The sequence below is a fragment of the Nicotiana tabacum genome, chromosome 22 (assembly GCF_000715075.1).
Source record: "Nicotiana tabacum cultivar K326 chromosome 22, ASM71507v2, whole genome shotgun sequence".
In the NCBI taxonomy this organism is placed as follows: domain Eukaryota; kingdom Viridiplantae; phylum Streptophyta; class Magnoliopsida; order Solanales; family Solanaceae; genus Nicotiana; species Nicotiana tabacum.
This window is the reverse complement of record NC_134101.1, coordinates 26,107,694-26,118,746: the sequence shown is the minus strand read 5'-3', so window position 1 is coordinate 26,118,746 and position 11,053 is coordinate 26,107,694. Positions and strand designations below refer to the sequence as shown.

At 36.1% G+C, this 11,053-nt stretch overlaps 3 protein-coding genes across 4 annotated transcripts; 2 read left to right on the top strand and 1 right to left on the bottom strand.

The window, feature by feature from the left end:
- The first annotated feature begins 281 nt into the window (after positions 1-281).
- LOC107781810 (uncharacterized) lies at positions 282-3,944 on the top strand. Of its 2 annotated transcripts, none has more exons than XM_016602591.2 (5): positions 282-837; positions 1,224-1,323; positions 1,945-2,044; positions 2,881-2,965; positions 3,285-3,944. In XM_016602591.2, exons 1-5 carry the CDS (start codon positions 648-650, stop codon positions 3,350-3,352), a joined length of 543 nt encoding a protein of 180 aa, XP_016458077.1. In that variant the 5' UTR covers positions 282-647; the 3' UTR covers positions 3,353-3,944. The 2 variants fall into 2 exon arrangements, with proteins under 2 accessions (XP_016458077.1, XP_016458075.1); XM_016602589.2 differs by having other exon boundaries at positions 291-837; positions 2,881-2,969.
- Positions 3,945-4,480: 536 nt separating this feature from the next.
- Positions 4,481-5,426, top strand: LOC107781811 (ATP synthase subunit b', chloroplastic-like). The gene has a single exon (XM_016602592.2). It carries the CDS (start codon positions 4,656-4,658, stop codon positions 5,325-5,327), a length of 672 nt encoding a protein of 223 aa, XP_016458078.1. The 5' UTR covers positions 4,481-4,655; the 3' UTR covers positions 5,328-5,426.
- Positions 5,427-9,479: 4,053 nt separating this feature from the next.
- LOC107781812 (14 kDa proline-rich protein DC2.15-like) lies at positions 9,480-10,326 on the bottom strand. The gene has a single exon (XM_016602593.2). The coding sequence runs from the start codon at positions 10,190-10,192 to the stop codon at positions 9,803-9,805; it is 390 nt and encodes a 129-aa protein (XP_016458079.1). The 5' UTR covers positions 10,193-10,326; the 3' UTR covers positions 9,480-9,802.
- Positions 10,327-11,053: the final 727 nt, after the last annotated feature.

Sequence of the window (11,053 nt, the reverse complement as noted above, 5' to 3'; positions counted from 1 at the left end):
AAAAAGGTTTTTCTTCGTTCCAAAAACACACCATCTATGTTAATTTGTTTTTCTCAATTTCAATTTTGCTAGAAGGGCAAATATTTATAATGTTAGTTTAGGTTAGCTTGAATGAGACACTTGAAATTAATGGTTGTTGCACTCAAGCAATCTTGTCTGGGCAATTTTTTTTGTTCAATAAAGCAAAGAAGATAAAGAGAATATCAACACATGATTAACTTTATTCCACCAGAATAGTACAATAACTTCCACTTTGAAAAGCAAATATATACGCTGCGTCGTTGTCCAATTGTTATATATCATTGGGTATGTGGAGGGTCCTAAATTTTGTCTCTCAATTACTGCACGCTCCATCTATGGCGCGTGATCCGCTGACATGAAAGCACCAAACGTTAAGCACAAAGTGAGAGTAGAAAGCAATTCAATTATTTCTCTTCCAAGAATCTCCTCCCACATAAGCCAACCACAACCTCAAATCTGCACCAAAGAATCACAAAAGATACAATAGTAATAATATTAATAATTATAGGAAAAGGAACCTCGCTCAAACTAGGTAATCTAAAGAGAAGAACTCTTTAAAATGGTGATATGAATCAATTTAGAAGTAGAAAAAGTTACAATTTTAGTACTTGTATGCTGTTTTAGTTATGGAAGTTTTAGAGAGGGAGGAAGATATTAGCCCTAGATATTCATTTCAAAGGAATGGATCATCATTGTCTTGTGTAGTACCACCATTCTTGCTCATTGATAACATCCCCAAAAAGAGCTTGTCCTATAACAAGCTACCTGAGGAACCCCTCAAGCTCACTGTCCTCAAATTAGATGGCTCTTCCTTTGGTAATTTTTTCTTATTTTCCTCCTCTACTTGAATTGTGAAATCGATCCTTTTGGTTTGTATAGACAAAGTTAGAGTCGGTGTGTTCAAATGATACTGAAATTGATGTGTTTACGCGCCCTTAGAATATATCTGTATATGTGTGCGCGTGTTTCTTTCCTTGTTTTTCCTTATTTTGTTTGTGTGTACATATATGCAGGGACGGATTTAGGGGCGGAAGGGTTCTTCCCCCAAAAATTACAAAATTCGTTTTTTACCTCTATATATAGTTAGAGGTAAAGGTAGTGGGACAGTTTCTGTGTACGACCTAGATCCGCCCATTATGCAACAGCATTGATGTATTACTTGACCAAATGGTCTGTGATCAATTGAATTTAGTGTTGTGCAGATATTAAAGTAGCAAGGAATGCGACAGTGGCAGAGCTTAAGCAGGCGGTGGAAGCTGCCTTTAGTCATTTACCAAAGACGGGAACAGGCAAGGTTTCATGGTATGTACATTGCACAGGGTAACGCTGCAAATATAAAAAACGCGCAAGTATGTGTGTGGGGTGGGAATTGGGGGTAGTAGGTTCAAGGAGTTGTAGTTGAAAATTCATCTATTAGACCATAGGGCCATTTCCTACAATTCTGCATGAATTCTTTTTTGTGAGCATTACCAAGTGAAGTTTTGACATCAGGACTTTTTCCCATGTCTCCTGATGAAAAGTGTTCCAAGGCAACAGCTATCAGCCTGTATTAGATTGTTGGCTGAAAAAGGGGTACAGTTTTTATTTTCCATCTGTTTCACCTATTTAAATTTCTTTATGGTTCTTATTTTAGCAACTAAACTTCTTCGTTTGTAGCTTTTTCATGACTCAACTTGTCTCTCTTATGAACAATTGAAAAAGATCACTCTGTTTGAAAGGACCTAACAGTTGAATGCTGTTACTTTATATAAACATGGTAGAATGTCGTGGAAGCAGATTTCTGTCTGACATAATTTACCGGCTTTTCCACTATATATCATCTTAACTAGAGAAATCAAACCCCATAAGTAGTGTAGCATTCACTTCCTTTCCAGCGTAAAACTTGCCAATTCATGATGAATCCTCATAATAGTACTGTTGCAGGTCACATGTGTGGGGGCATTTTTGCTTGAGCTACGACGGGACGAAGCTACTTACTGATAGTGATTTGTTGGGAACTTATCGCATCAAGGATGGTGATAAGGTTTCTTCTCAATTCATTGGACTTTTTAGGGAAATTGCTTTTGTCTATTGTAGGAGTGTTGCTTTGATATAGGAGGATCCGTTTGGAAAGTAAGAAGCTAAGCCCCTTTTGATACATCTTCATTTGCAAATAATTCTCAATGTGAAAACACAGCCATTTCTTGTTCACTAAAAGAGGTGAATACAGTCCCAAGAGAGACATGTAAAATGCAGGTTCTGATGCCTAGTTATCATGTAACAGAGTTCATACCACAGCGCTAGTTATGACTTCCATTTGGTAACCTCATTTGAATAGAAAAAGATTTACTTAACCCCTAGCCTCTCAAGCTAACAAATCCATGACGGAGGAATTGTGCAGATCAACATATCTGGTATAAACAGAATGCGAAAAACAATCTCAGAGCATAACTGCAAAATTCTGCCCCAACAACTTAGGATACTTTGATTTACTAGAATTGCTTAATGCCCTTTATGATGGTGTATTGACCAAACATAAACAACTGATAGACTAACAGAGGCTGTGGTTTCTGTCACTAGGCTGCTTATTTAGCCATTGTGATCTGCATTTTTGCTTTTATGAGTATTAAGCAATTTCTTTTCCATCCTGGGGTTAAGAAATACTTGCAAAATATTAAAAAGCTGAATATTTGCAAAAGCAGAGAACTCTGTACATTACAAGTATAAATTTTATAGAGGTTATAGATGGATGCCTGGCTTCCCATCATTTGAGATGCAATTCTTTTTCCTTTATAAAAGGCATCTCTGTTACATGCTATCAAGTGGAACTGTTTGAATATTTCCTTAATGCTCTAATGCTTGAAGTTTTTGGACTTGCAGCTTAGTTTTATGAGGCATGTCTCCATTAGTTACAATCTGGTCAAGACACGATCGGAGAGAGAGGACCGCAACGATAATGAACCTAGTATGTAAGTTCTCTATATTGGCTTTCATCCTACTAATTATTTTCGCTTTGTGGGTACTTGTTGGTTCATGATACTAATATAGAAATATTGCAGTTTACCATGTCTTTTATGCTATTCTTTGCTATCATGCTAAAGTAAGCCTCTGCCCATTTCACTTTGTGTGAGAAAGAATGGACTTAGTGTTGCAGGGGTTTAATGCATATTTTTATAAAACTGCATGCTGGAGAAGTTAACTATATATATGAATTTTTCTAGCATAGTGGCATTGTTATAGCAGTTTAGATAATATCACTCCATCTTGGAAAATGCATTTTGCAGATCTAAAGGCTGTGAAGTCAGACAGCGGAAAGGCAAACAAGAGGATAATCATCATCAACATGACTTAGGGAACCATCAAAACAATATTCATGACCATAACAGGGGTGTTGTCGCCAATTGTGAATCCAGGTTGGTTCATTTGTTTAGAGGGTGGTTCCCCTACAAATTGGCAAGCCCAGAGTGGAGAATAACACGCAAAAGGAGTGCATCGAGATCACACGATGGTTTTCTTATGGAATCAAGAGACTTGGATAGCAACGAATAACCAGCATCTTTGAAAGTCTGGAATCCAATAACTGTTTGCACATGTCAAAGAGAGTTGGAGAGTGAAATGGAAAGCATTCACCTATGGCTGAAGCTCCAAACTTGACTTCCATTGATTTCAGTGTCCAAGCCAATTCTGCATAGAAGATTAATCATTGCTAGCATCTGTTCCATTTCCTCATTTGCAGATGACAATTAGTTGTGTAGACATGATTGCTTGGTGTTAGGCATGTAATCTTGGGATTGTGCTAAAGAGCCCCGACATTTCCTCTCTATTTACGCCATTTCTTGGTTCAGTGTAATCAAATCCAGATTTTCATCCTTCTTGCCTAAGAACGGAAATACACAAATATCAATGTATCACTTGGTCAGTGAAAAGAACAAATCCATTTATCATCAGACTTGAACTTCTGCAATCTGGCTTGGGATCTCCACAAGTATTTTGGAAGAGCTTAGTTTTACGCACTTGTAAAAAATACTTACACAATTACTATTTAAGATGTAGTTACATGTAAATCATATGATAAACATCAATCAGTAATCTAGTAAAGATGTTAACTAACCTATTATCACACGTTAAAAACTAATTTGATGGTGTAAATTTTTTTCGCTATTATTATATGTAACTTAAATCCCGGTAGCTTAGTCAATCTTCTATGAATCCATAACGTTTGTGGCTCTAAATTTTAAGACTTTTCAAATTTACATATACTTAGATTAGTCACTTATAGACCACTCTAGGTGAATCAAATCAAAAGACTACCAACTAATACTACAGTTTTGTACATACTAAATGCGTTTGGGTCTTGACAAATACTACAACAAAGAGACAAATGGGACAAGGATATGGGGGGGGGGGGGGGGGGGGGGCAATTTCACTCTAAAAAACAAACAAGTAATAAAAAATAAAAAAATGAAACACAAAAGAAGACCTCAGCCTCATCATGTTGTGGCATAGATTGAGATAGCCTTTCTGAGATCTTTCCGTCTTCTCATCCAAAACACCACCAAAAAATCAAGAATCAAACCCTCTCAAGAAAGAAGAAATTCCACTGCAAATATCTTAAGTTTTATTCATATCTACTTGCAGAAGAACAGAAATAAACCATGGCCAACATGATCATGGCCTCCTCCAAAGCCATAATCACTTCATCTTCCTCCACCAATATCCCTCCATCTCCAAGATTCAAACTTTCCCTCCCACAAATCTCCCTTCCCAAAATACCCCTCCCCAAATTAACCAAATCCCTCAAACCCCTCTCCATCCCATCAAATTTCAAGTCCATTTCATTAATTCTTGCTAGCACATTGGCTATAGCACCACCTTCACTAGCAGAAGAAATTGAAAAGGCCTCCCTTTTTGACTTCAACTTAACACTTCCCATAATCATGGCTGAATTCCTCTTTCTCATGTTTGCTTTAGACAAGCTTTACTTTTCCCCATTAGGGAAATTCATGGATGAAAGAGATTCTTCCATTAAAGAGAAATTAAACAGTGTAAAGGACACATCTGCAGAAGTGAAGCAATTAGAAGATCAAGCTGCTGCTATTATGAAAGCTGCAAGAGCTGAAATATCAGCAGCATTGAGTAAAATGAAGAAAGAGACTCAACTAGAAGTGGAGCAGAAGATTGCAGAGGGAAGGAAGAAAGTTGAAGCTGAGTTACAAGAAGCTTTGGCTAGCTTGGACAAGCAAAAGGAGGAGACAATCAAGAGTCTAGACTCTCAGATTGCTGCTCTTAGTGATGAGATTGTTAAAAAAGTCCTTCCTGTTCAGTAACTAATTCTGAAAGTTGTAATTGTAAATTAAATATTTTTGGTTGGTAAGAGTAAGATACTGTTTGATCAAAGAAAAATAAATGTGATATACTTGTATAAACGGTCAAAACCAAATTTGTCATTCGTATGTCTAATCGAGATTGGAACGTGGTGATCCGAGGATTATCATTATGATATCGAGACATGGTGAGAAGTATATGTTGGCAGGTTCGAGATCGAGCGACCGATCAAGATCCAGACCGGGACCAAGATCGAGCTCGAAGACTCAGAGACCGATCGAGATCGAGACCGGGACCAAGATCGAGCTCGAAGATTCAGAGATCGATCGAGGTGAAGATCGAGATCGACCGAGATCGAGATCGGCCGGGATCAAGATCGAGCCAAGGGACAAAAAAGCTGTTACAACCGCACTTGGGGAGAGAATGTCGGCGTAAATCAAGGAAAAACTAATTAATTAATATATCATGGGTTTCTCACTATGCATTTTTAATTATACCCAAAATGAGATTCCCCCACTATATTAAGAGTGGTTATCATTTGTAATAGGGATATTGATTCATACACACATTCATTTTGATATATACAGAAAATAGAGCAAATACTATCTTTTTTTGGCTTTTGGTATTTAGTCATATTGTTTCTTCTACTAATCGTTCTTCACCTAATTTGGAGGTTTGAAGGCTTAGGGTAACTAGTTCATTCGGTTTGCATTCATTTCTTTTATAACTAATTTCAATACACATTTATTTATCTTTCACAATTTGTACTAATTTATACCACGTATCCTTAGAATTGCGTATAAATTCAACTCTATCTGTTTTTTGGGTAAACAACTTGGTCCTTTTATGTGGGGAATCTCATGTAGTTCACATTTACTCATTTCCTGCTTTTGGTAATATGAAGTTGTGTTGGTAACTTTTAGAATTTTGTTTAAGAAGTTTTAAAGAAAATTGAAATTTGAAAGCTATTGATCAATTTGTTTTAGTTGTACTTCGTTTAGTATTGAAATGAAATGGGCATGGACAAAGTTTAATGGATATTTAAGATTTATATAGTCGATCCAACCCAATTTAACATAATTGGTCTGTCACGCCCCGAATCTGAGCCTAGACATAACATGACACTCGGTGCCTGACTACATATGACCGAGCGAATAAACTGGCTGGCTGAATCAACATGTGATATCATAACATATTGAATGCGGAAGATAAACTAACACATGATGATATACTGAAAGTCTGAGTGATATAAATCAAGTGCGGAAATACTAACACAAGTCTGAAACATATTTGTAGCCAATATTGCTTAACAAGAAAAGCATGCAACTCTGTCTAACCGTTACTCTAGTGTATGAAGCCTATAATGAAGTACTAAAAATACCGACTGTCCGAAAATATGAAAGATTATAAAGTAATGGTAATGCCCTGAAAGAACTGGGGCTCACCAAATAGCTGGTACGAGAATCTTAGCGCTCTGAATCGTCAACCTGTAAATCGTTACCTGCATCGCAAGATGCAGGCCCCGGGAAAAAGGGATGTCAGTACATTTGAATTGCACTGGTATGTAAAACAACTAAAAGAAAGAACTGTAAATACTGAAACTGATAACTGATACCAGATAACTGAAATGATAACTGATAACTGAACTGAAACAAAGGAAGTAAGGATATGAATACTCCCCCTTCTGAATGATGAATCACTTGTTTATCTGAATAAATAAATTGCGACCTCAGACCTAATATATATATGCACAAGCTGCGACATCGGGCCCAATATACCTATATATATAACTGCGGCCTCATGCCCAAAGATGCATAAAGTATAAACTACGGCCTCAGGCCCAAATACAGGTGTTCAACATTCAGGGATTTAAAATCAGAAACTGAGAGAAATACTCAATCATATAGAGTTGCATGATACTGGAAAGAATAGGACTAGACTGAGACGTGTATTCATGAACTGATTATGAAAACTGAACTTCAACTGTTTATGACATGCTGAGTAATCTAGACTGAGACTCATGGGCATAAACCCCAAGTCTATATTGATTACGCACTGAGCTCACAACGTTCAGAATGAAAGTCATGAACGAGTTACGAAGCTAGAGAAAAGAAGTTCTACAACTATTTAAGGAACTAAGCTTAACTATATTTCTGAGACAATTAGTAACGTCGTAAAAGAAACGTAGCGTAGGGAGAATTCATTAACATTCCCAAACATAGAGAGTTAGCTTCACATACCTTGATTCTGACATTTTTAAGTGTATCACAATGTTCGTTGCCTCCTTCAACGATAATCTATGTCAATATATATTAAGAGGAATCAATATTAGCGCTAATGCTTATATTTTAGTCACTTAGGCATTTTATCAAACACTTGATGGGCATAAAGTCTCATAGTCCTCATTAACGGTATTTCTACCCATAATAACTCATTCTCTTGCTCCTAGATAAATTCTAAAGTCTCCAATTACTATATTCAATATTTTTCTTCATCACCAATAAGATAAACAACAACCTTAATCAATAGTCAACAATCAACAACCCAAGCCTATAACCGTTAGTGATTTTCTATCAAACTCATCAACTCATATCTCATGAACTTAGAGTCCATAATCATTTATCTAATGCTATAATCAATTAGACGGTGAAGATATTACCTTTTGATGTTCAATCCTCTTGAATTCGAGTTATAAGGTTTCTTTTCTCAATAATGATGTTCCAATCGAATATCTAATGGTTTGGAGGGTTTACTCATGTTAATAAGGTGTTGAAGAATTAAAATTAACTTAGAATCATCATAACTTACCTTGGATGATGGAGGGACCTTAGAGGAAGTTAGGTTCTTGAGAGCTTCCCTTTCTAGAGTAATTGTTTGTGTTTTGGGGTGTGGAGGACGAGGTAGGGCTTTTAAAATGATCCCCCGGATTCTCTCCCACACAGCTGAAGGCCCAAACGTGGACCTGAACGCGCAGCAAGGGCAGTAGCGCTGCCACAAATGCGCTGCCACGCACGGGACAGCTGGGCGCACAGACTGCGCATTGTCCAGTAAAATATACATAACTTTTTGTACGGAGATCCGTTCAGGCTCTACAATATATCATTAGAAATATATTTTAAATAGATACAACTTTCATGTTTTGAGTATTCTCAAATTCCTAACAGCATTCCATGAAATCAGGATGAAAGACGAACCTTCCATAAATTTAGTCGATTTTATCGAATCTTACGCACCTCATTCTCTGTCTTAATTCCAAAACAACTATTTCTACCCATACTCATCTCGATAGGACTTTACATGTTTAAAATGTCATACTAATATTCATTTAACATGCTCACATCTAATCCGAATTTACGAAGTGTTACATGGTCGACGGATATGTTACTCTTGATTTATGAATTGTTTTTTCTCCAAATAATTATGTTACATACCTATCAAATTTTTCTATGTTCGGTCAATCCATTTGCAGCGTGAATCAATTCATATGAAATTTGCCGTTAATGATACATGTAATTGACGAAATTGCTTTTATCATAATATTCTCAAGCTAGTCTATTGTAGTAAATTGGATAGTTGAGTAGAGAGCTACCCCTCTTCTCTTCACCCTGTTTTTCATCTCTTTCTTTTTTTCTTTCTTTTTTGTTTGTTAAAGGTGCTCTACTAAGGACAACAGTTTTCCTTTTAGTGGGGAATTCTGAGAAATTGTCATTAAGCAAAAGTCATGATTAAAAAGCAAGTTGCAATAAATATTAATGACAATATTAGTTGAATAATCGAAAAGGAGGATGATTAAGTTGCTGGACGAGTAAAAGAAATTTTACACTAAGTTTGAATATATACGTTTTTTTGGAGTGGATGTTGGGGTAAAAATTAATTAGAAGTCACATAATAGTAACAAACACATTACAATTTTGTACAAATATATATTGGAGTTCATCTTAACTTAACCATGAAATCAGCGTACTACCTACATTACTATCTTTGTGGGTACGATCCTTCCTTGTACTCTGCATGAATGCGAGATGTTTTATGCACCGAGCTACCATTTATCCTGAATTATCAAAGGATGGTTATTTATTTACCATTTTCAGTGGCACATGCAAATCTACAATCCCTAATTATAAAGAGTTACATACAATATCATTCTCAATGACTTAATTGTATAAATATCTTTTATAACATAAGTGCAATGAACTTAAAATTTTCATACAAAGAAAACCTCACAAGGCGAATAATGTTTCACCTACTTATTAGCACAAATTACAAATTATTTTACACACAACCAAAAAAAAAAGCATTTACCATGAAAAACAAAAGGGAACCTACATTGATAACAAATCAGGCAAATACAAAGATAAATCACAACACAAACATCATTTTACAACCCAATTATGATTCAGCAATAAGGATTAAAAAAAAAAACAAGACTAGCTAGCCAAGCAAGCAAATCTTGAAATCTTGATGCATTTCCCTCTCTCTAATTACACTTGAAACCTGTGGGAATAGTCTTAGCACAAGCACTAACCAAAGCACTAAGTGCAACAGGGATATCCAATTTGACAATTCCAAGCACATTAGCCTTAATTGCAGTGCAAAGGCAAGCTGCAACTTCCAAATCAGCCAAACCTTGAAGCAATGAGCAACAAGGACTTGTCACTTGGCTCCCGACTGCTACATTAACCAGCCCAAGTACATCAGCACAGACACCAAGCTTCAATGTGTCCCTTGGGCAAAAAGGATTGGCTGGGGCTGCCTTCTTTGGTGATGGCTTTGGCTTGATTGGTTCACTACATGGACCACAAGCAGCAGTGAATGTGGCAACAAGGAGAAGGGAAAGAATGAAAATGGTGGAGGAGAAGTTGGCCATGTCTGTAGAGAGTTTTAGTAGATAGGCTTTTAGAGTTAGGGGTAGGTGCTCTTGTATGAGAAAAAAAGAGCTATATTTATAGAGTTTAACTTTACGTACAAAGACAATGTTAGAGAATTCTTGCACTATCTGATTACTTAAAAAACATTATTACAGATCATTGCTTATGTTATTTAAATTCTCCAAAAGTGACGCCCCACTTGTGTCATATCTTTAAAAAATAATGCACATTAATATTTTTGGAGGATCTAATACGGGTGTAACAACATTATTTGGAGGATTCGAGCAAAATAGCATGTAAGTATTTACTGAAAATGAGATTTGCAACATAAGATATATTACATGCTATAACAAGTTATAATACATATTAATTAATAGTGTAAAAAGATCTCTACACTGCCAGAAATATATAAGTTAAATCTATATTTTGCATGGGAAAAATTGTGAGGTTGAAGTTGGAAGTTTGATTGAGTGGAAGAGAGTGAAAAAACAGATGATGCTGAACCAGTTGTAATATTTTGTAAGTTTGTGCAAAAGTTGGTTGTATTTTTGACCTCTTGTAGTTAATTTCCTTGGGCGTAGCAAGTGTTTCGTCGACAGGACAAAGCACGCCACTGGGCACATTATGTGTTATGGACCTACCTCATATTTTCACTGTGATCAACTGATACGAAATTTTGTCATTCATTAATACTTTAGATTAAATATGCGCTTGCCGTTATATAGTTGGTCCATATATACCATTAGAGTTACACAGTTGGCCCATATATACCCTTTTCGAAACGGAATCCACCCAAATTAATTAGTTCTTTCGTTAATTTTATTAAAGTGTATTACAAACACTATTACTTTTTTCATTAC